The 25,107-nt window shown below is 39.6% G+C and overlaps 2 protein-coding genes across 2 annotated transcripts in view; both read right to left on the reverse strand.

Moving 5' to 3' along the window:
• The window catches only part of LOC115766818 (flocculation protein FLO11), a 34,046-nt gene extending 13,351 nt beyond the window's left edge, over window positions 1-20,695 (reverse strand). Inside the window, exon 1 of the mRNA XM_030710854.1 lies at window positions 20,462-20,695. The gene's annotated coding sequence lies outside the window, so the exon portion shown is untranslated. The remainder of the gene's footprint in view (window positions 1-20,461) is intronic.
• Window positions 20,696-22,472: 1,777 nt separating this feature from the next.
• LOC115766846 overlaps window positions 22,473-25,107 on the reverse strand; it is a 46,350-nt gene continuing 43,715 nt past the window's right edge. The window contains exon 16 of the mRNA XM_030710895.1: window positions 22,473-24,722. Coding sequence (XP_030566755.1) covers window positions 24,636-24,722 — 87 coding nt within the window. The 3' untranslated portion in view covers window positions 22,473-24,635. The remainder of the gene's footprint in view (window positions 24,723-25,107) is intronic.

A 25,107-nucleotide genomic window follows, 5' to 3' on the forward strand; every position in this document is an offset into this window, starting at 1 on the left:
TGAGAGTTTCAGGAGTGCCTTGGCACATGCGTGACCATTTATATCGCGCCATCTATTGATTGGCATTGGCTAAGGAGGCCGCCGCCTGGCCGCGCCTATTTCGCGCCCACACACACACACACACACACACACACACACACATATGACATCATCTTTAGTTTCTGGCATCTTCACTAATTGCCGCCACGCACCAAACTTTCGAGTTGTTGCCCCCTCCAAAGTTGGGCATTGGCGAAGGGGCGCGCCGCCAGCCAAACGCTGTTAAACTGTTTAACTGTCAGTCAAGTTAACAGCAGCTTTGGGCTTGGATTTCCGATTATATTTAATTATTGCGATGCCTACATTTAAATTCTTAAGCTAATAGCAATAAAGGCATTAGACACGGCCAAGTAGTTACTGTGTGGGCGGCAAACAGCTTAAAGAGGCGTGACTGAAAGCTGATATAACCAAAATGAAGCCATCAAATAGCATACAGTGCGCGCTCGTCAGCAAGAACTTCAACTTAACATGTGCAGATGCTTGATATAGAGATTTTTTTCTTTTGATTTCTTATTATTGTTGTTTTGCAGTTGTTAATTACACATTTTTTGCATATTAGTATTTATTCTGCATGCAACGCGTTCTTTATAGTGAGTGCACACTGTAGGCAGCATTTATGCATGTGAAAGAAACGTTACTTTGGGGCGCCTCTCAAATTTTTGGGCTCGAATTTTGTTTTCCAACTGGATTTTTCAGGTTTTTCACTTTTGCGAAACCAGATTTTGTTTTAAGCTTTTCGTCATATTTCTTTTTTACTTGAAACAATTAAAATGAATATTTTTTTAAGCCACTTTTTGTTGTTTTCAGGAACTTTTTAGAAGAATGTGCTTCGTTTCAGGTTAAGGTTCAGTTGTTCTTGATCCTATTTTAAATGAAACTATTCGATTTCAAACAGAAAAATAGGTTTGCAGCCCTGATTTAACGGGTATTCTGTCTAAATTTCAAGAAGTTCTTGCGGTTAAATACGCAGGCCTTATATTAGAACCGATTTTAGATAACTCCCTATTGCTATAAGTTCCTTTAAGAGAGGCTGAGGAGCTGATTCACTTGTGTTTTTTTTAGCTTTATTCTAGAAATAAAACCTCTAGGGAAGCCCAGAAGCCTGATATGCAAAGTATTATGATTTATATATAACAATGAGGTTTATATGAATTCCTGCTATTTATAACCTTTCCCTACACATCGATATGATTTATAAAGCATGCAGTTAACATTCTTTTGATAAGTTAAGATATGTTTAGGCGATTTGTCTAGTTCTTGTTCTTAATTCTCTTGTGTGTTATAGATGTACGATTATGTGTGTTAATACGGAATCAGATATCTGTTGTATCAGTTATATTCGTATTATGGCTTGTCATCGATTTTATGGCTTTATACAATTCCCAACACGGCAATTAAGTTTTTACAAGCCAGATAAAGCCTTTGGCAGTCCATTAACCAAAAAAAAAGTACAAAATATAAGAAATCACTTGAAAGGAAATTCCCAAATTGCGCGTAGAATCCAACGTGTTACATTTTTGAAGGAATTCCAGCGATAACTGACCGAGTGTCTACTGTATATAGTATATATATATATATGTATATATAGTATATCCATAACAATGCGTATCTCAATCACTTAACGCTTGTTTAACCCACATATTAACGACTCAGGTCCCAAGTTGGACAACAAAAAAACAGAAAAAAAACCTAAAATAAAAGTTGTGAACAATTTGCGCTTATCAGAAACCCACTCGATATAGTTGTTGTGTTTAAACAACATTCCATGCCATGTCGATGATGTTGATAATGATGATATAGGGCATGCTCCAAGGGCCAGTCAAGCACTTGGCCAGAAACCCCTCGACCCCTTACGCTTAGCCCTCGCCTTGTCACTTCTCTAACTGTTCGATTCGTGCAGAGTCTATTCTAAGCTTTCTTTAAGCCAAAAGCTATAGCATATGCCAAGTCGATATATATGTTTCTATCTTTCTGTTGCAGTTTATATATAGAAATCGCTCGGATTATTATACCATATAGCTGCATATATTTAGGTTCTGCTAGGCTTTACTTGACTTTCTTGCAAGATATCTAGACAAGCTTTGGGTTTATTTCAAGCATATTAACATTACCATAGATCTACTTGATCGCTCGAAGAATGAGTTATTATATGATAAACCTGACGTTTACCAAATTCACTAAGCTTCTATAATATGAATCACATTTTATATACATGGGATCACGGTATTATGTGTATCAATATAGTATATGTAACAATATATAGTATGCATATAAGGTAGCTTAGTTAAGTTTGTAATTTTCAGATTTGGTGGATATATTTTTAAGAAAAAGGAGGCTAACACATATATTATATATTTACTATAGATATAGATATATATCAAATATCTTATTAATATCGAACCACTTTATTATATATTTCTATATATGTATAGTATATCTATAATATATATCTGAATGCTGTTTTTCAAAATATCTCGACCAAGACAAACCCCACTAAACTTCTATGATATAATTCACATCTTAACATTGGATCACTACATTATATAGTTCATATATATATGTTATATAGCTCAATAAGAGCTTAAACTCCACAAAAAAAGTTCTGACTTGGTTTGAATAAATAAATCGGATATCGAAAAAACAAGGTCTTTGTATTCAAACCGCATCGAGTCAAATGTGCGCAAGAGTATTCACAGTTCGGCGTGTCGCTGTTGGCCTTTCGTGTTCTTTCGTGTTTATCAAATGTGTTTACATTGTTATTTGGCCTGTCCTTGTCTTTGCTTTGATATTGTGTACTTTGGCACGTTTTCGTGCACTGATAACCTCAACCTTAACATAGAACATTGAAGAGCGGGCCGAGCGGGTATCTGCGTGGAAGGGGGAATGCGGGGAGGGTGGGCGGTTAGGGTGTTGTGTAAGTATAATTAACAAGCCGCTGGCTACAGCTTTGCAAAAAGCAAAAAGCGAAGAAAGAAAAGAAAAAAACAACAACAACAAATAAGTTAAAAGCGTCAACAAATCGCGTTGCCAAAACATTTCACCTGGCCAAAATGCTGAGACGCATTGGCCAAGACTTGACTTGCGCGCGAGCTGCTGACCCCGTTAACGGAAATTCTTTTTTCTTGCTGCTGCTGCTGGCTTTTTTCCATGCGCAACTCCAACAACAGCAACAAAAAAAAGTGGCACAAACTCATTCCGAAAAACACAACAGCAACAAAAAGCACAGCCACAAGAACAACATAAACAAGTTCCACGACGGCAAATTCGACAATAAAACCATATGATCAGCGTAATAATAGTTATGATCATTTGCGGCACTCTGGGCTGTTCTTGCCACTCACGGAGCCAGGCAGAAAAAAGCAGATAAGCAAAAAAAAAAATAACAACTTTATACATATATAGAAAGAAATTTCTACATTTCATGCCAGCAAACGCAGCCTCCAATGTTTTACTTTTTCTTTGCATACTCCGTAAATGTGGCAGCAGCAGGGCATGCTCAACTTTGTGCCCGTGCTTGTAACAGGCAACGAGCCAGCAATATATATAGATATATACGCCTGATCGTGCGATGTGGGCCGCCAAGTTGGCCAGTCGGATGCCCGCCTTAAAGTCAAGTTAAAGTCGACAAATTTTTAATTTTAGAGCAATTGCAGCTTGAAAAGTGTTCATAATTAATTTAAATCAAGTGAAGTAAATATTTAATAAATTTATAGTTGCTTTACAACAAGAAAGTCTCGGTTTGAAAGTTGTAAGAAATGTAAATATTATAGATTAACCAAGATTCGAGCCTGGATTAGAGCACAAGCAGCCATTCGAACCGAAAAGTCTAAAAACTTAACTTAAATTAAGTCAAATAAAAATGGATTAAATATTTAATAAATTTTTAAATTCATGATGGGGAAGTATTGTATTGAAAATTGTAAGAAATGTTAGGAATGTGACGCAGCAAGGTTCAAACCTGGGCTGAAACACAAGCTTAAAAAGACTCAAACACGAACTTAAGTCAAGTGAAATAAAATTAAATTAAATTCTTCATAAAAGTATTTTATTGAAAGTTGCAAGAAATGTTAGAAATGTTCGAAACTGGGTCAAGACCTAAGCACAAGCAGCTTTACAGCCCGAACGGCTGCCTAAAAAGTCTTAAAAGTTAACTTAAATCAAGTCAAATAAAAATGCACTTAATGCTTGATCAATTTTTAAGTTTATAATGTGCAAGTGTTGTATTGAAAGCTGTAGGAAATGGGGTTAAAACACACGCAGCTATACGAACCGAAATGCAGCAAAAGTATTCTCAAAAATTAACTTAAATCAAGTGAAATAAAAATAAATTAAATTCCTAATCAATTTATTAAGGTAAAATATTTCACTTTTGTATGGAAAGTTACAAGAAATGTTAGAAAAGCGACAAAGCAAGGTCGAGTCTGAGCGCAAGCAGCTTTACAAACCGAACCTTCACATTTTGCAGCCCTATTTAGAACAATATAATCGGGTATTTAGTCTATTTTAAGCAGTCCATACTCAAGACCCCGCTCCCATCCACCAAGCACTTCAAGCCAATTGCGTGCAAAACAGTGGAAAATTAGAAAAGCGAGCTGGTCGGGCGGGATGGGGCGGGCGGGGGTTATTATCATTGAAAGTCCAAGTTGCAGCTGGTTCAATTGAGCAAAGTGCATTGATAGGGCCACTTAAGGCACGGCTCGATAACGTTACGATATAACGATATACATATATATATATATAAATTATATATATATGTATATATGTGCATATCGTATATACAGATATGTATATAGTATATGTATGTGTGTACAGCTGCAGTTGGCCGTAATTGAATCTGAGACGTAACGCAACTGTCATGCAAAGTTTTCTACGGCTCCGATCTGGGGGCCACCTAGGGGTGCGGAGAGGGGCTCTATAGCTGAGGTCTCGCCTGCAATTGACCCAATTCTCGACTGTTTTTTGTTGTTGTTGTTGTTGCAGCTTTTTTTGTGCTATTGTGCCGTGCACTGGTGGGCCAGTCATTAAGGCTGACAACGTGCCTGTCAACGGCAACGGGGAGTGGAGCGCGCTTTGGTCTCTGGCGGTGCTTGTGGGCTACTAGGGCGCAAACGTTGCCGCTGGCATTGATTGAAGCCTAATTAAAGTAAAAGACTTGGCCCTGCCAGCGGCTACGCTAGCTAGTGGCAGCTACTTATGTGGAGCAGCCACCAGAAGATGTCTGCCACAATCTATAAATTAAGAACAAGGCGTTGTCTTAGCATATCTTTAAGCTAAATTAAGAAAGATGGAAAGAAAGTTTGCTTTGCATTGCCAAAGACGAAATGAAATACACATATAGAGCTGGCAGGTAGCTGGTTCAAATCCAGCAACAATTTACGTTTAGGTTAACAGTAAGGATGGGACATTTATTTTATGCAAAAGCTTCATAGCCGCGAGTTTGCTCGGTTGCCGGTTCAAATCAAGCAGCAATTGTTAGTTATTAAATGTTTTTATCAAATTTGTTATAGAATGAGTATGGCTGGCGCTTTTCTTTTATACGAGAGCTTTCTATTCAATCGATTGTTCATTAGGGGCGCTGGTTCAAATCCAATGTTTACATTTCTTTACTTTATTTGTTATTATTTACACGAGAAGAAACAATATGGATGGGGCTTTTCTTTTTTACTAAAGCTTTCTATCCGATCGATTTCACCCAAAGGTCGCCGGTTCAAATCCAGCAGCAGCTTAAAATTGTAACATTTCTTCATTCATTTGTTATCATTCACAAAGAAAACACAAAAATTGAAAAAAATTGCTCGTCTAGGAACTATATAATGAGTAGCCCGATTTTATAAGGGAAACAGAAAAGTTATTTTTAAGAGAGGTTAATTTCCTAACAAAGTTTCATGACGTTGGTCTTAAAGAAAATCCAATGCCAGAGATTTTTACTTGCACATATCTAGGACCCATTCTTTAGATATACGTGTCTCTCTCTCTCTCTGCCCCCTCTCTCTGTCTCTTTCCATCGCTCTGCCCGTTTTCTGCGTTTTCTATTTCATTTCAATTAACCTTTTTTTTTTTTGCTGCGAGTCTGCGAATTGTTGGCATTTATTCATGTTGTCATGTGATCAAACGTTTGATCACAACAATTGCAATGGAAAAGTTGATCTCTTTGCCCCTCGCATTGCGTTCACTCTCACTCTCTCTACCCCTGTCTCCCTCTGTATTAGTGTAAGTATTGCTATCTCTTTCCATAACGAAACGTTGCACAGCTGCAAGTGTCGAATGTTGAATTCCGAATTCCGTATGCCAAATATGTCGCCCAATAATCGCAACCTGGGGCAACCTGTCACAGCCTCCCAAAAAAAAAAAAAACTACATAAAAACAAGATACGAGTGGTGGCAACGGCATCGAGTCTGGTTGTGCTGCTGCTGGTTGCCGGTTTCGGTTGCTGGTGTTGCAATTGCAGCACTACATCCACATCAATTGCCGTCGCGTTCAAGTGGCGCTCATAAATTTGTTAGAGCGCGAGCATTTTCCACATTGCAATGGGCCACAGTCAGCAGCAACAACAATAGGACAAACAACAACAGCAACAACAGCAGCTGCAACGGCAACAGCAGCAGCAACATCAGCAGCAGTAGCAACAGCAGCAGCAGCCGCAGCTTCTCGGCAATGTTAAGGAAAACAACATCAACATTAGCAGAAACAAAAGCAATAGCTATGTTGCAGCAACAGAAGCAGCAACAACAACAACGGCCGCAGATGCAACATTTGCAACAAGAATAGCAGCAGCAACAGCAGCAACAAAATTAGAAGCAACAGCAACATCAGAAATAATACCATCAGACAACAACAACAGTAGCAGATACAACAGTTGCAACAACAACAACAGCAGCAACAACAACAGCAGCAACAGCAGTAGCCGCGACAACAAGAACAACAGCAACAACCTGAGCAACAGCAGCAATGGATACACCACCAACAGCAGCCGCAACAGCAACAACACCAGCAACAGCACCAGCAATACCAGCAACAACATCAGAAGCAACAGCACCAACAGCAACGGTGGAAAACAACAACAGCAGCAACAACATAATAAAAAATAGCAGCAAAAGCAATGTTTGCAACAACAAGAGCAGCAACAACAGCAGCATCAGCAAAATCCGCAGCAACAAGAACAACAGCAGCAACTCCAGCAACAGCACCAATAGATACAGCAACAACATCAGCAGCAGCAGCAACAGCACCAGCAACAGCACCAGCAACAGCACCAGCAACAGCAGCAGCAACAACAACAATAACACTACCAATAGATGCAGCAGCAAAGCAACAGCAGCAGCAACAGCAACAACAGCACTAACAGTTGCAGTGCCAACATCAACAACACAAGCAACAACAACACTGCCCATAGTTGCAGCAACAATAGCAGCAACAGCACCATCAGCAATAGCTGCAACAGCAGCAACAACATCAAAAATTAACTGATAGTTTTTGCAGCCCATCAGCAGCTGCCTTTGGCATAAAACCCAACCTTGCCTAGCCCGCCCAATGCAGCCTGTTGCCATGGAAGAAAGTGAAGAGTAATGGGAAATGTTGTCGCTGTTGCTGCTGCAACTTTTGCTTTGGCCGCAACGGCGGCTTTCTTATGCACTTACTTGGATAACAACTGGAATGTATTTCATTTGAAAAGACGTTTAGCGCGTTGTGCCTTAATTGCAAGTGGCAAACCTGAAACTGGGCAGCGCCAACGCACAGCAGCAGCAGCAGCAGGCGCAGCAGTCGAGTAACAAGATACAAACTGCAATTGCAGCTAACAAGTATCTGTGAGATGCTCATGGCTGCTTTCAGCTGCTGCTGGGCTTGCCAAACAACCTTGACATGCAGCCAAACTAATGACAGGAAATCGTCGACAAGTGCCGCGCGCATCCAAACCAAAAACAAAAACAAGCCCCGTCCAATCCAATCCAATCCAATCCAATCCCCTGAACCCACATAGATGCGCAATTGCTTGGGCTCTCGTTATGGATTTGCCTGGCCGCGCTTTTTAATTACAATTACGACTCTGAATACGAGTGTGAGTGCGAGTGCGAGTGCGCGTTTGAGTACCCGTACTCAACCGGTTGCCAGTTAAACAATTGCCGCCCAGGCCCAACCAGCAAATGTATCTTAAAAATGTATCTGTATCTGCAACTGCATCTACAACTGCAACTGCCAGTTGGCTTTGTTTTTGATGTTGTTTTGTTTTTTTTTCTTCTTTTTTTTCGGCTGGGCATGTCAAATATGCAGCTTAAAAATGTACAGGCAAGTAAAAGTGCTCGAGTCGGGCGTGCTCGATTTGTAGATACTCTGTAACCAGCGCCGAGCTGTCGTTGCAGGCACTCGAACATGTTTTTTTTTATTGTATATGTTAATTCAACGAAAAAACACATATCAAATAGCAGGGCTAGAAATGGGCGGGCGGGGGTAGGTAGGTTTTCAAAAAGTGAGGCATTCTTAATCCGCGATCCTTCATATCGAATTCGATATCTCTTGCTCTTTTAGTCCTCGTGATTTGTTAGCCATCTATTGAAATCGATATTTATCGATTATATGAAAATCGGAAATTATTTTAAGTAAATTTCTAAATTTGTGTCGGATACATGGGAATATATAGAGAAGGACAGAAGGGCATGATTCAACTTAGCTCGTCGTTCTGATTAGGAATATCTATATATCTATATATATCATGATATGATTAATTTGTGCTGAGTAAGAAACATAGAATATATACCACAAATGGGATTGATTTATGGACAACTATGATACCCTGTTTTACACATTCTCATTGGTTACAGGGTGCTCAAATTTGCAGCCAAATATTGTCTATTTGGATATTTGGTCATTTATGGTTACTTTTGGTCGCCCTGCCTGCTGCTGTTTGGCTGGGCGGGTTCCAAATGTGGCTCACCTTGGCTTCAGAGCCGGCCAGATATGAAATTGTGCTGCATTTGTTTGCCTTTGTGTGCGTGCGTGTGTGTGTGTGTGTGTGTGTGTTCCAGTGGGTGGGGCCAGCCGCAACTTCATCAATGAAAATGGACAATTGAATGGGCAGCCAGGTGGCTGAGCTGATTGCATACCCAAACATCAATTAGCATTCGAATGCCATTAACAATTCAGGTTGATTAAGCTGACCCAGTGTTGAACAATGTGGCAGAAATCAATTTTCCATAAGCTGAGCCTGACCTGGCCTAACCCTAAGTCAAGCTAACGTAACCGAAACCTAACCTGAGCTCACCTCACCAAAGCTTACAGAATCTTAGCTAGCCTTGGGCAAACGCAGCTGACCTAACCTCACATTAGCCAACACTTGAACAAATTTAAATCAAGCTAAGTTCATATGCCCTTGCCCCAGCTAACCTAAACTTAACCTCTCCTAAGCTACTTGTGTAGTTAGTTTAATATGTGGGTTTGAACTGATTTTTTAGAAATAGTTGGTTCAAATTTAGAATTGGGTGGTAAGAGTGAGAGAGAAAGTTCAAATGTAGCCCGCGATTTCTGTATGAAAATATCTAAGGACTACTATATTTTCAGTAGAACGGGCGATTATAGAATAAAATTTAAGTTGTTTACTTGAAAAGTTTATCAAGAAGAAGGTTTTGAGGTACAAGCCGGATCCATAGATTCGCTAAAGGAGTGAACTGAGCCTGAAGGCAGCTTTCGACTGTAAGCCGAACCGACTAGACATACCCTGCATTTGTTCTATAATAATAAAAGCTAAGCTGGAAAACTTAGCAAACAGATAGACTTTCAGCAGATCTTATTCTATAAGATCAACCATTTGGAAAGAAACTAAACTTATTGTTTTGAGTCAAAATGGTTCGATTTGGGTTTAGATTCGTTTCGAGTCTTTTGCAATTGAAATAGTAATAGAAAATTGAAATTTCGGGCTCAAAATAGGCCTCTGTTAATACAAGATCTTTGAGATCTTGGCAACTCGCTGCTCACATTCTCTTGAGAGTTGACCCAATCCTAAGTATGTGATATCCAATTGTGTAAATAAACTATTGTTGCTTGTGATAAATATTTAAAGACTATGTGATTTCAGCGGAACTAGAAGAAATGCATCCGAGAGAGCTGCGGTCTGCTGACCCTGTTGTATCGATTACCCCAACAACCTGCCACGTACACCCGATACTGGACAAGTGTTGCTGCTGTTGTTGTTGTTGTTGGTTGGGTGTCCGCTTTCAGCTCGGACTCGCCTGAAGAGACTCAGCTGCGAGCTGAAGCTTCGATTTGCAGTTCAAGCTGGAGTTCAATCTCAAGTGGAAGGCAAGTTGAATGCATTGGACAGGCCAAAATGTCATTGACTGCCTGGACACGGATTTGGGAAATCGCAAATGCTGATTGTGGTCACATGGTATAGGGTATATTTCAATAATGCACGTGTGTGTGTGTGTGTGTGTGTGTGTGTGTGTGTGTGTGCGGCTGTCAGCTGGCTGAAAGGCGGCTCATTAATTGCCAGAGAGATTCATGGCAAATTGTGCAGTTGACAGCTGCCGTTGAGTAAAACGTTTGACCTTGGAATCGGAACTCCAACAAGGTGCTAAATGCTAACTAGAAAAACCTGAACGCATTCCATGATGATGAGCACAATGTTGTTGCTCTTTCGTTTTGGCCTGGCCAGAGAAAGTAGCCAGGCAGTATTAGACTCGGGGCGTCGGGTTGTCGGTTTGTCGGATTCGGAGTCGGAGTCAAGAAACGAGTTGGCCCCGGCAAGAAAAAGTAAAATTATTTTGGGACATGCTGCCAAAAAATGTATGTCACCTGCAGCTGTGCCAGGCGCGGATCCAAAACACAAACAAAAAGAATGTCGGGAGTGCCCGACTACAATATATCCTGTTTCTAGCGATAAGTTGATCTCGCAAGCATCCAAGATTTCTGCTCTGCTTCTCTTTGATCCAACACCTAGAAAATACGTTCCTCGAATAACTCAGATGCTCCTAATCCGATTCTAATCCGATTGTAGGACCTAAAGAGTTTTTCCATAAAGGTGTAATACCAAAGCGCAATGATCTATGATTAAGCTAATTTATTTTGTTAGAATAGGGGCAGGGCTGAAGGGTTGCATCCGAATATAGGGGATAGGGATCTGTATACACGAGAGACTACATATGAAGATTATTCCATTTAGAATTCTCAAAAAAAGAAACATGCCTCAAAATCGATAAATATCGATATCGGAATATAGATATTACAATTGAAAGTCTGTCGCTTTTTTGTAGATGCCGAGAACGAGAGCGACTCAGCTGATCTACTTGATAAGGCACATATAAAATACATGTTAACTATTACATACCCTTTATTATCAGCACCTAGTAGGTACAGGGTATAAAAAGCACACACAAACAGCTGCGACAACAAAAACAACAACAATTGCAACAACTCGAGTCGCGAGTTTTACTTTCTGCTGCCCCAAAATCGGGTATCCAGTATCCAGTACTGGCCAAACAAGTTGCGTCTCTCGCTAGCTCTCCCTTTCTCCAACCCGCACGACAACTACAAGTGCCTCTCGCTCTGTCTTCGTCTTAGTCTCCGTCTCGCTGTGCAGTGTCCAGTGCGTGTTGCATGCTCGCAAAGCAGGAAGCACTTGCAACACGCAAGCGAAGCCGCTTGATTTGAGCCGTTTGGCCATTTGGCTAATGGAATTCGCAAGTCTCTCCCAATTCCCAACACAACTGCTGCCTAACTAACTTATATAAATCTCGAGCTAAGCCTCTTATAACTCAGCCATGTCACGTATATGTTTATCGTATCGTATCGTATCGTATTGGTTCGTCTTGTATCGCATTGTTGTCCTCCTAACAACCGCATTATACAATGGGGCGCGTCTTAAGAGTATTTCACGCACGTCTTCAGCTGGGCCTTGCCCAACATTTTGCAGCCTCAACTACACATTTGTGCACCCCATATATAATATAATATATATAAGGCGTAAGGTATATTATAAAATAAACAAGCCCCAAACGAACCGGTTCGAGTCTGCAATTCCAATCGAACCTTTCATGAACCCGAAACGAAATCCATATCAAAACATGGCTTTACGAATTGAACCTCAACGCTGGAAGCTGGCTCGAACTAGTTCGTGTACCAAGCCAACTCTTAAGAATAACTAATGGAACTTTTGGCTTCTTCCATGATTCGTTCTTGTATTGAATTCTTTTATTCCATGTGCCGTTTACCCAGTTTGCCTTGGGCCTTTTGGTATATATCTCAACCAAGTCACGTAGACTTTTCGACTTCTCATTAGGGCCTTGCGCAACATCTGTAAATATAATTTGAATCACATACTTGGCATAGAAGTTTTGTGTAATCAATTCATGGAATCGCAACAATTGGAATACTATTATTGAATTGCATAAATTAATCCAAGATCAATGGATTCTTTTTACGCAGTTTATAAATTTAGATAGTTGTGTGTCTTGAGTTTAAGTAACTGATATAGCTAAAATTCTTTACCAAGTTCCCGAGTTTTAGCATATTTCTTCCTATTTTCCTCAGCTTCCTTTACATATGCTAACAACCAATAGTTGGAGCTGAAATGATATACGATTTGTGCCTAAACTGTCTAGCTTCGCATTTGGTTCAGGCTTCAACCATTTCCTGCTAGATAGCTTTTTATAATGTTTGGGCTTCTACGTACTCCTCCCCCCGTTTGCTGGCTTATTGCGGAACCATGTCACGTTGTCGATTGGCATTATACAATCTGAGATCGCAATGTTTCGGGCACATCTCGTGCCGGAGTCGTGTATTTCACGCACGTCTCCAAATGGCCCTTGCCCAACATCTGGTTAACTGCGGCGCACTGACCCATTTGCCTCAATGTGAGTGCGGCTCACATTTCGGCTACGCTACAAACGCTTTTCTCTGCGGCCTCTGCTGCTTCTTTTTCTTATTCTTCTTCTACTGATTTTGCCTGCTCTGCTTTCTTCTCTCTCGCTGTGTCTCTTCCTCTCTCTGTTCCTCTCCGTTCCAGCTGGTCTTAGCCCGATTTTCAATGTCAACGCTTTGGTGACACTGAAGTCAACTGGAATTGTTAGCTTCGAACATTTTGTATGCCCTTGCATAGGGTATTAACATTTTCTGTTGAAATATGTCACGCATGGAAGAAGACATCTTTCGGTCTGTAAAGTATATACATACATTCCTTATCAGTATTAATAGTCGAGTCGATCTAGCTGTGCTTAGCTTTAAGCCCAGCTTCTTGAAGTCTTCTATAGATACAGATGTCGGAGTTGGCCGGATCGGGCCACTTTGTCAAAGAGTCGCAGTTATCATAGACTTGCCATAGAATGTTAAATTAAAAGTTAAGTTCTTGTATAGAAAACCTTTATATTTTCCAAGCAATCTTTACCAAACATGACTTTAAAAAGTTCTATAGTTATATAAGCAAAATCCGAGCGACATCGGACTACTATATAATCTAGCTTCATATAAAGATTCGAGCCATAAATGACTTTTTGTTTAAAAAACATTTCTGTTAAAGAAAATAATGCGACGAAGCGTCTCACATATTCACAAGCTTGTTAGCCACTTGTCGAAAGGGTATTCAAACTTCGACAAGTTCTTGATTTATTTTTGGTATTTTACTTTGTTTTTCGTGGCGCGTGTTCCGTTTTTTCTGCGTATAGAAAGAGACGAACCCAATAACCAGAAAAAAAAGAAACAATTTATGTAAATAAATAATTTTGTTGTTTTGGCCATTTGCATATGCAGACAGTCACAATAAATGGGAGGTGTTTGATTTGCTTGTGTTTTGTAAATATATTTTCTACACCTTTAGCTGTTTTCAGGTTCAAAGCAATTAAGTAATAATACAAATCAAATGGCAGACAAAACAGAAAAGCCAAAAACCACAACACAAACTAACCAGAAATTATGCAAGCGACAAAACAAAAGAAATCAACCAACCGCCACGGCTCGCAGAGCACTAAACAAAAAAAAAAAAGTAGTAGTAAAAAAACCGAAATAAAAAAGAGCTAAAAAAAAGCAGAGCACAAAAAGTCCCTAGCACAGGGCATAGCTCAGCTGGAGCACTACTTAAATGGCCTCCGAATGGGCTGCTTAGCGTCGAGTCGGCAATTTTGACAGCGTTTACAGTCAAATGGATTGCCAAATGTTGACACAGTGTTGAGAAGTGTTAAAAGTTTCAGTTGGAAAATGCACAAAAACAAACAGAGTTGGAAGATTAAAACTTCTATATGGCCAGCGAAAGGGTCTCAAGGTTATGCACTATAAAGCAGCTGCTCTCGATCAGCTCCACAATATTATCCAACATTTTGTCAATATTGATCTCAGCTGTAATAGAAAACTTTGTCGAGTTATTTTAGTTTAGCAATGCCTTAAGCCATACTTAAGATTATTTTATTATACTCTTTATTGTTTATTCTTTATACCTTATACTTTTTTCACCATTCTTTATTATTTATTATTATTTATACTATATGTATATTCAACTTCGGCGTGCCGAAGATATCCATGCCTGCTCGTTCTTTTTTAATTCTCTTTTGTGCGTGATTCGTAAATGTTTTGTTGGTTTCAAAGGTTTCTAGTTTGTTGAGAAATTCGTTTCTACTTGAACAATAAACAAATCACATAGATATTATAATAATAATAAAATGTAGTTATCTATTGATGCAAAAAAGTCAGATGAATGCAATTGTTCGCATTGATTTATTGCAGATCAAAAAATGCCAGCATCACATTTTGTCCATAATTTATTATTGCACATTGTGAATGTGTCATGTGGAATGCAGATATATGAATTTAATAATTAAAATTTGGACTTGTTAGTGATATGAATGCATGAAATTTTGTGCTGCACTTTGGATAAATACTTAATAAATGTTTTGCTCAGAGATTTCACTGGACACACGGTGCGTTTTCACGCTTTCGTTGCAATTGAAAATCAAAATAAAAATAATCATAACAAAGAAAAGCGAAATGTGAAAATGAAATGAAAATGCATTGAATTGAAGCTGAGACTCGATTTGGGCGCTTGCTGAGCATTATTTCCATATGCCAGGGCGCGTTTCGCCTGAGAGGAGCTTGTGGCACGTGACCCGCCCATCTTCGGCAAAAAAAAGTCGCAGTGAAAAATCTGTGAAGCGTTGCCAGAGTTTAAAATGACAAACGGGTAGGCGACAACACTTACTGAAATGGGTTCGCAATGCACAAACCGGTTTGTCAGCATGTGTGAGTGTTGGTAAACACGTTTCTAAGCGCGCGCCCTTGTCAAGGTCGATGGTTTGCAGTCACAAGCTGCAGCTGGAGCGTCGAGCGTCGACTCTTCTTCTTGAATAAAAGGTGCTGCAAAACGCCCTATCACAAAACACAAATCGCAAATCGCAAATCTCAAATCGCAAATCGACAATCGACAATCATCAGCAGATCCCACAGTCCGTTTGGCGTTTATCATAATTAACCTGGCGCATAACTCGCGGAGTTCAACGACTCCGCTTGACAATTGGCCCATTGTTGTTGCTGTCGCTGCCGTTGTCGTCGTGGCATGCCTCCAGCTTGGCTTTCAGCTTTTAGCTTTCAGCTTTCAGCTTTTAGCTGTTACTTTTAGTGCTCCCAGTTTGGCGGAGGCCAATTAAAAACACGTTAATTTGTCGACTTTTGTTGGGACTCTACATGCACAGAATTCAATTTGCCGAGCTGTGATTAATGGCAGCATCGGGCATCGCACATTGGACATCGGACATCGGACATCGGACAGGGGGCAGGGGAACAATCATCGGGCTCATCGGACATTGAAGTAATCGCGACTTTGTGGGCAATCAATTTTTGTAACGTTTTGACCATTTGCTTTTAGCCAAAAACAACAACAACAATAAACATTAATAAAAAACTGTTTGCTACTCCGATTCTTTTGGCTTTGTAATTGCTTAGCACAAACGCAGCCATGTTTAATGAGCGACACGCTAAATACACTGAGCGAAATAACTGAGTGCAAAGCGGCGCTTGAACTGATTGACGATAAATGTCAAATGTTATTTATATACATTTTTTAATTTATTAAAAATAATTGCATTAGATTTGTTATTATTTTGTTATTAAATAAAATAAAAGCTAAGCTCGAATAGAAACGATCAAGGGTTCTATTTGAAAAGCCACGAATCGAACAACTACATATGCACATCCAGTTTCTCGCAGTGCATGATGATGGCTCTTCAGCTATGGCTATGGCTATGGCCTGTGATTATGAGCAGCCAAACAGCGCCAAGTTCGTAGCGCTCCCAGCTGCCAGTTGGCAGCCCGGCTACGGTAGCTACGGTAATAGTCACAGTCACAGTCACAGTCAGCCAGTCAGTCAGCGAACTCACACACACATATAGAGAGAGAGAGAGAGAGAGAGAGAGAGAGGGAGAGGGAGGGAGAGACACGCACACACCCTGTAAGACGCAGCTATGCATGATTCTAATTATTATGTATGGCATAAGCTGACTTTAGACAATGCAGAAGCATAGTCAAAGAACCAAAGAGCAATCGGAGCCATCGTCACCGCTGTGGGGTTCCATTGTTCTTGGCAGTGTAAGAGACTAAAGAGGAGGAGGAGGAGGAGGCGGAGAAGTAAGGCGAAGTAGCAGAAGTTCAAGTACCCTGAAAAGCATTAGGCTTGATCCACACACGGACTATAAAGACAATAGATTAGTTTGTTTAATGCCTGCGATCGGATAAGCTAATGGTTCAACTGTTAAATCGATATCTGATCAATAATAACTGCTGTATAATCAATTAAAAACAACAACAACAACAACAGGAAAAGGGGGAAAAACAGCGAAACATTTGTAAGATGACAAAATCAACTTGAAATATAGAAATGAATCAACTTTATGAATGTCGGCCCAGAGCGTGCATATCAATGTTTAGACAGATTGTTAAGTCCAACTGGCTATCAGGTTTGGCTTAAACAACGATCAATGCAATAAAGCGCCAAAGTTATCGATAAACAAAGTGAGTCAGGGGCAAAAGAAAAAAAGAAAATAACGACTCAGACAAGTGCCTAGTGTGCAAGTGCTTACATACATATATGTACATATATATATCTATATGTATGTCGCATATATCTGGCCCAAGTAGGAAAAGTCAATCAATTAGCGGATGAACGGCAATTGGAGTGAGGAGTCGGTGGATTGGGCCGGGGGGGAATGGGTGAAAAATCACACAGAGATCGTTACAAATTAGAAAGGTTTCTGTGCAAGGGAACAAAATCAGTTGGAAATCAGTTCAGCTGAAAGTGAGTGGAACGTGTGGAATGTGGAACATGATGTTGGTGAAGGGAAATGTGCCCGAACACCAGGTGGGATAAAAGAAGCGCAAGAGGAAGACAAAGCGGAATAGACAAAGGGAAGAAGCTGAAGCTCAACAACATGTTCTATGGGAACATTCAACAACTCGTGCAGTTCAAGGCTTAGCTGAATACGGGCTATATGGTATATGGGCATATACATATGTATATATGTTATATATGTATGTACATATATTATATCTTAAGCTTATGACAGCTGCTGCTGACACTTTTCAACAAAAGGGGTTGGGGTTGCGTTCTTTTGCCCTCGCCTGCCTCTGGCCCTCGTTGCCCCTTGCCTATTGTGAGCTTGATTTAATTTTTTTTATTTTTTTTTTGTATTTTTTTGCGTCGTTGGCTCTGGGTTCAAATACCTTGAGCAGTTTTATGAGCATGCCCGGAGAACCGAACCATCTTGTTGTTTTGTGTTTTGTTATTAAAAAAAAATAAAATAAAAATCAAAGTAAAATATAAGCCGAAGAAAACAACAACATTTGAAGCGCTTTTGCGTGCGATGCAAATGTATTTAATTCAATAAACTGGGAAACCAGTTTATCAGTTCCTCAGTCGTTTGTCCAGTGAAATGTGTTGTTTAACAAAAGTCGCCAAAAAAAAAAAAACACAAAATCAAAAAATGCTTTTTAAATTAAAAGCAAAAACAAGCAAGAAGATTTGGCTGGGCAGTGCCGACCAACAAATACCCTCGTTGACAAAAACTGTGCAGCAGATCGCACAATTGGATCTAGATCAATTATTATAGATTATTCCTATCTAAGCTATAGCTATATTGCTTAAAAGTTTGCCAGGTGGGTTTAACATAAAGCTCGGCGAATTGGTTCGGAATGTCTTTCAAATCATAAGAGTTTCTCCCAGGTAGACCTCATTGGCGATCGAGAGCTTATATGGGTTTACGAAATAGTTATATGATATGTTATATAGTTATATATGATATTGCGATAAATGATATATGGTATAGTTTATCCATATTTTGATATTTTGATATATGCTGAAGACACACAGACCTGTTATCGATAAGTTTTGGAAAGCTATCTAAATAGCCAAAAAAAATAAAATTCTACTAAACAAAACATTTCTCTAGCTATTGAACAATCTCATTCAAGATATATACCCCTTCAGAATGTATATATTTACAGCCGTACACAATTTATGTATAGCTATATATGATATTGAAATATTTGATTGCGATATTATATATGGTACAACTTATCGATATTTGCTAAAGACATGTTATCGATAACTTGCGAAAAATTACCGAAATAATCGCAAATAAATGTTCTCCCCGTATGAAACCAAAATCTATATAGAACGTTTTTCTAGCTGCATAATAATCCCATCCAAGATATATATCCATCCAGAATGTATATATATTTACAGCGCTATCCAATTTGTGACAAACTTAAAATATACCCTATACGAAACTTTTGGTATATACCTTATAAATGTCGCAGCCATGTCCGAGCATTACAGGCCAAGTACTAAGTACCAAGTTTTCAAGTTTCAATGGACATCAACATCATTATGATCATCATCATTATGATCATCATCATGATCGTATTTTTGTTTGTCGGCGCTTTTTAAACTGTTTGCGTTGCGTTTGATTTTTATATGAGATTCAATTAAAAAACTTTTGAGCAGCAATTTTATAAAATTTCAACAGCTACATGACGGAGAGAGGGTGTAAGGGGGGAGGGGGGGGGGGGGGGGGGTGTGTGTGGCAGTTGTACCTCGGGTGCGGGGCGGGTGGCAGGTAATGGTAATGGCTCGCGATCTTCAACCAGTTTGCTGTTAATCAATTTTCGCAACAAATTTTTGCACTTGCCGTTTCTGGCACTAAAACTTGTTGAGTTCACAGCAGCAGCAACAACTAAATAGGCAGTGTATCTTTGTATCTTGTATCTATGTATCTATATGTCCGCATATCCGCACATCCGCATCGATGTGTTATCTGGCGTTGTTTTCGATTCGCCTTAAATAACTTAATATGCATTTAGCAGCTGTGGTTTTTGACCTTAAGATACAAGAGATACAGATACAGATACAGATACATATAGAAGCCGAAAAGTGATCTGAAAGCAAGTGGCGCGTTTCCGTTGCGGCTTTGAGGCAGCCGCAGCAGCATCAATAGATAGTTATGCGGCCAGATAGCTAGATAATTATTATTTGTTGATGGCTCTCAGATGATGTTGATGGAATGCCAGCTGCAGCAGCAGCAGTTAGGTTCTCAGCTGGCAACAGCTATAGCTGTAGCTATAGCTAAAGATACAGCTACAGTTGCTGATACAGATACAGATACAGATACAGTAGACGCAGATTTGACGCTGCTTTCACTGGCTAACACTAAACTCCAGCGAGGAGCTGAGAGCGGGCGGGGCAGCGGGCACAACACAGCTGCAGTTACAGCGTCTATCTGTCATTTTGATTTGCCGCAGTTGCCATGCACAGTGGTACAAGCACATGCAAAAGTGCCAAACAGAAAAGAGCGCAAATTTAAATTTGTAAGTTTGAAGCTTGAAGTGCATTAATAAATTGATCCAAACAATTTATTCCAGATATTATTAATTTGAATTCTCTTCCGAATGCATTTATCATTTTTTTTTGTTTATGAAATTGATCAAAAGTAGACTTTTGTTTTACCTTAAATGCAAAACGAATACATTTCATTTGTATTTATTTGGCTTTTTTACATACTTTTCTCTTTCGCTTAGAATTCTTAAGCGGTTCTTGACAGTTTTCTCTTTGAAGTATGCCAAATTGCTTCAATTAGATTTCATGCAATTTTAATTGACGTGCGTACCACTGTGCGTGCTGCAAATTTTGCCTTGGGGAGTTACGGGCGGAGCAGCGTAAGCACCGGCATTATTTACCGTTTGTCTACACACACACACACACACACACACACTCTGCACCTCGCTGTATCCGTGTATCTATGTTTCTTTTGTCTCTATGTTTCTTAAGCGCACTTTGCGAGCTGCTGCCGCTGCCGCTGCTGCTGCTGTTGGCGCTGCTGTAAGTGAATTTCAATGTTGGCAAAGGCAAACGGAAGCAGCGACAACAACAAGAAGAAGCATTAGACAGATCACAGAACTTACCTAGCGACGACCTCAATTAGCGAGTCTTGGGCTTCATGGTTCTAACAGCGACGGCAACTGCGACTGCGGCTGCGACTGCGACTGTGGCGGCGATGGCGACTGCGCCTGCGCCTGCGTCCGCGTTAACGTCGTTTGTTTAATTGCTCGTTGTTTCCTGTTAGTTCACATGCAGCTTAACACACACACACACATACACACACATGAGCGCGCGCGAGTGCAGTTTTTATTTTTGATTTTTTTGGGAAAGCACAAAAAAACAAAACAAAAAAATGTTAAAAAAAAAGAAACTAATATTTACTAAGCGACTGCCCACAGACGCAGACACACACTCGGCGCAAACAATTGCACTCGCTGCCCAATTAAAACGCCAAATGGAGAAACATGTAATGTATGTAAATAAACAATGCAATATACACACATACACGCACGCACACAAGCAGACAGTCACACACAGGCACACGCACGCACACACACACGGTGGCGAGAGGCTGCGGCAAAATTCTTTAGGGCCACTGCGACTGCGGCTACGACTGGCGCTGATCGACCGTTCGCCACGAAACTCGTTTTCAAACTGAGCGCTCAGCTGAGCGACAACAGCTTTGAGCATGCCAAAGCTCGGTAGCAACAGCTGCGACGGCGACGCCGGCGCCGGCGCCATGCTCTCTAAACGAACCTCGGCCAGCTACTGCGCCAGCAGCCGCCGCAGCGACACCCAAAGAGAGCGCACTCTCCCACTGTTTTTTTTTTTCGGCACGCTTTAAAACTGCATTTCACTGCACGCACCAAACGGGACTCGACGACGGCGACGTTGGCAGCGACGTCGACTGCAACTAAAGCTGAGGTCTAGGCTGAAGCTTTGACTGCGACTGCGACTGCGGCTGCGGCCTGGGCTTGGGCTTGACAGTTAATTTTTGTGTTTTTTTTTTAATTACATTTTTTTTTTTTTGCCATTGTTGTTGCTATTCGTAGTCAGCGATGCGATGTGCAATCAGAACTACACATAGATCTTTTTTGCTGGCATACAGAGCCGGATACGTCCATTGGCGAGTGCAAATGTGGGGGTTGCAATCAATCAAGGGAGACAAACTTGTGCAAAAAAGCGTCGATTTCCCACGCTGGCTCGGGAGAAATATTCTCTTTACTTCCTCTTTGTGCGATGTCCTTAACGGTTGTCTGGGCAGCCAAGAGCTGCGCCAGCAACAGCTTAAGCAACTTTACCTACGGGCTGCAAGCTTCGTTTAAGTTAATTACAACATTTTATGAAATCCTCTTTGTGCGATGTCCTTAAACGTTTCAGTAGATACAAAAAGCATCTTTGCCATGCCCTCAAACGTTAAACAGTCCACGCTTAAATGCAAATAAATTTCACTTGATAAGAAATATTTCTATATAATACTACAATTTGTTTTTTTTTTTCTTTTTTTTTTTTTGAGTTTGATTTATTTGAAATTTGATGTTTTTATTGGGTTTTTTGTTTTCTGTTTCTCTCATATAATTGAATTTATTTATGTTGAATTTCAAGAGGAAATTTCTGTTTCGCTAAGTTTATCAATTTGGAATCTAATGTTTTAATCACAAAAACAACAAAGCATTACATATTCAATCTAATTGTGTGTGAGTCTAATTGTATTTCAAAAAAATTGTTTGCTTTAATTTTACAAAGTCGTTTATTGTATACCTGTACCGTTTATTGTTTGAAGTAAAGAAAAGTAAAAAGAAATAAATTCAAAAGTCCCATGACCCATGTCGGGTGAGGAGTTTGTGGGGACGGCTTCTCTAGCTGCAGTGTGAATGGGCCATGCATTCACAATTGAGATGCAATGCAGGCGGCGTTGTTGCCAGTGTTGTATAATGTTTAAAAGTGATAAATGCCTAATAGTTCGATCTTTTACATGCTAATCAAAGTAGTTTTCCTCATAAATGTATATATATATATATATATATATATATGCATGTATGTATATATGTGTGTATGTATATCAATTATATAACTACATATGTTTTTTTTTTGTTTTAAATTTTTTTTTTAGAATTTCTATTAAAGCTGATAAATGTACTTGTTCATTTGTTTTGTATTTTATTTCGTATAATTTGTTAGCTTTCAACAATTTCAATGTGAAATAATATACAAAATGCACATACATACACATACATAGGTTTTGCTGTATGTTATCATAAAACCCCCCTCCCCACCGTTCCCCCCTCTAATAGCCCACAAACGTTGCCTAAACGCATCTAACTGTATCTTTATCTGACAAAAATGCATGTAAATATGCTGTAAATAGTTGAGGAAATAAAAAAGTGGGAATTCTTAAAATTTTCTTTTTACCGCTACTACGAGTACTTTTTACTGTAACTTTTACTTTTTCTTTTTGTTTATTTTTTTGTTTTGTTTTACCTTTTACTGGACAAATGACAATTGCAAAATGCCATAAAGTGTATAAAGTTTAATGTTAAGCTACAAATACAATAAATAGTTCATATTATACGTAAGGCAATTTCATTGTTAATTCAAAAAAGTAAAAGAATTCAAAGAAAATACAATTCAAAAGCCCCATTCACACCGGCTAATCCAGTGTGAACCTAAGCTAATCCAGTGTGAACCTAAACTAATTTGACTTGCTACCAATTGCGATATTATTCTCTCTAAATAAAAAAAAACAGTCGACACATATTTTATATGCTTCCAAATTTCTTTTGGCTGGATGGCGTGTGTGTATTTGTGTGTGTGTGTGTGAGTGTGTGCGCCCTACAACCCGCCCGATAAGCTGTTGCTTATCGAATTGTATGTTAAATAAGAGTCACTAAAGCCTTGCCCTCAGGCAGAGCTGTCCATTCGTTGTCCCATTTTTGGCTGTTCATTATTTCTAGATTCGAGAGTTTCGATTTTTGGCCTCAAAACTTGGTAGTTAGCAACCAGTTGGCCAGCTTTTTTTTTTTGGCAGGAGTCGCGTTCGACTTGGACGCAATTGGACGCATTCGTTTATGGGTTTAACTAGCTACAAAGTTGTAAGTATCAAAAAACTTAGCATAGGTATTACATAGTTCTTTTCTCTAACATTAACATCGTATTCATCACCAGCATCATTATCATCATCATTATCATCATCATCATCATCATCGTTTAGTTTGCTTGCTCAATTTATCTAAATATCAGTTTGATCGATTTGTAGGCCGTTCACACTGCATTCTGCAGTTGCTTTGCAGTGGAAACACGCTAAAAATAAGTATGGCATTAGGCAATTACTTGATTATCCTGGCAGCATTAGCTCACTGCATTGCAGTGCAAACCGCATTACATATGAGAAAACTGAGCAGTTTAGTAATTAACTGGCTGCAGTAACTGTCTGTAAGCTAAGGTTCTAACTGACAAAGCAAAAACTTACTGCATAGCAGTGGAAACACATTGAAATTGTAAAACTGTGCAGTCAAGTATTTAACTGCAGTAACTGACTCCGATACGTTTGTATGCGAACAGCTGAATACTGCTACTCTTATTGACATTGAAACTTACTGCATTGCAGTGGAAACACTGGCAGCAGCAAGTCAGTGGAAACACAGCACTACTGTGTTAAAAGGCTAACTGTAAACATTGTGTGTTTGACTGCCAGCAGTAAATTTTGTTCGCATAAGTACTCTAACGACTTACTGCACAGCTGTGAGAGTGCAGCAAAGTAACAGTAAATCAGTGTTGCAATAATTAATAAAACAACATGGTCTATTTGCTTACTGCAGTAGCAGTAATTTTTAATGAACTTTGCAGCAGTAACTTACTGCAATTAAGTGCTGAAAAACGTTTTGCTTTAGGAATATGAAATGATTTGAAAAATGCGATCTACTGCTGACTGGCGCAGTAACTACTGACAGTGTGAACGGTCTCCAAGCGCAAATCATTATGGAACTAGCTAAGCTCCTGCACAATCTGATAACTTAACTAAGTCTTAACTAAATGCTACATATGCAACCCAATAAAAGCGCTACGCTGGCAAATATCACACAGCTGAACGGAGATACTCAGATACAACCATGTATCTCTATCTAAACATGAACGAGAGAGAGAGAGAGAGAGAGAGCAAGATAGAGAGAGAGAGATATATATAGAAAGAGACATTTGTAAGAGTAAGGGTGTGTGTGTGTGAGTGTGTGTCGGTCGAGGTGTGGGAGTCGCCGTTTCTTAGCCAGCGACTATCTGGGATACGGAATTGGTGCGTCTTCTTTTGGTGATTTGCTTCCACAGGCGGCGATTCAGCGAGGGCTTGTCCTGTCCGCATAGAGAGAATAACAATGAGCATATAAAACAAGACTGGTCTAGTCGGTAGACCGACTTGAAGATACCCCGTACCTGTACACTGTGCACTCTAGATAAGCTTCGTTGTTCATTGTCCAATCTTTACTTACTTTTCAGGGAAATATATCAATATACCAAGGGACACTGCTTTATATTCACGCGTAAGGATATTTAAATATTGCGGGAATGGAGGAAGGTATACAAAAAGTGAAATATTCTTAATATGAGTAAGCTTTATAAGGGTCTGCATACCACGTTTGATGTATCTAGGTCTTAAATTCCTCGAGTTATGCGTTAAGAAGCGATTCTCACAATCGATATTTATATATATTGAAATTCAGGGAAATATGGAAAAATA

This window comes from Drosophila novamexicana, unplaced genomic scaffold (assembly GCF_003285875.2).
Source record: "Drosophila novamexicana strain 15010-1031.04,08,12 unplaced genomic scaffold, DnovRS2.1 tig00001270-arrow-arrow-pilon, whole genome shotgun sequence".
Taxonomy (NCBI): domain Eukaryota; kingdom Metazoa; phylum Arthropoda; class Insecta; order Diptera; family Drosophilidae; genus Drosophila; species Drosophila novamexicana.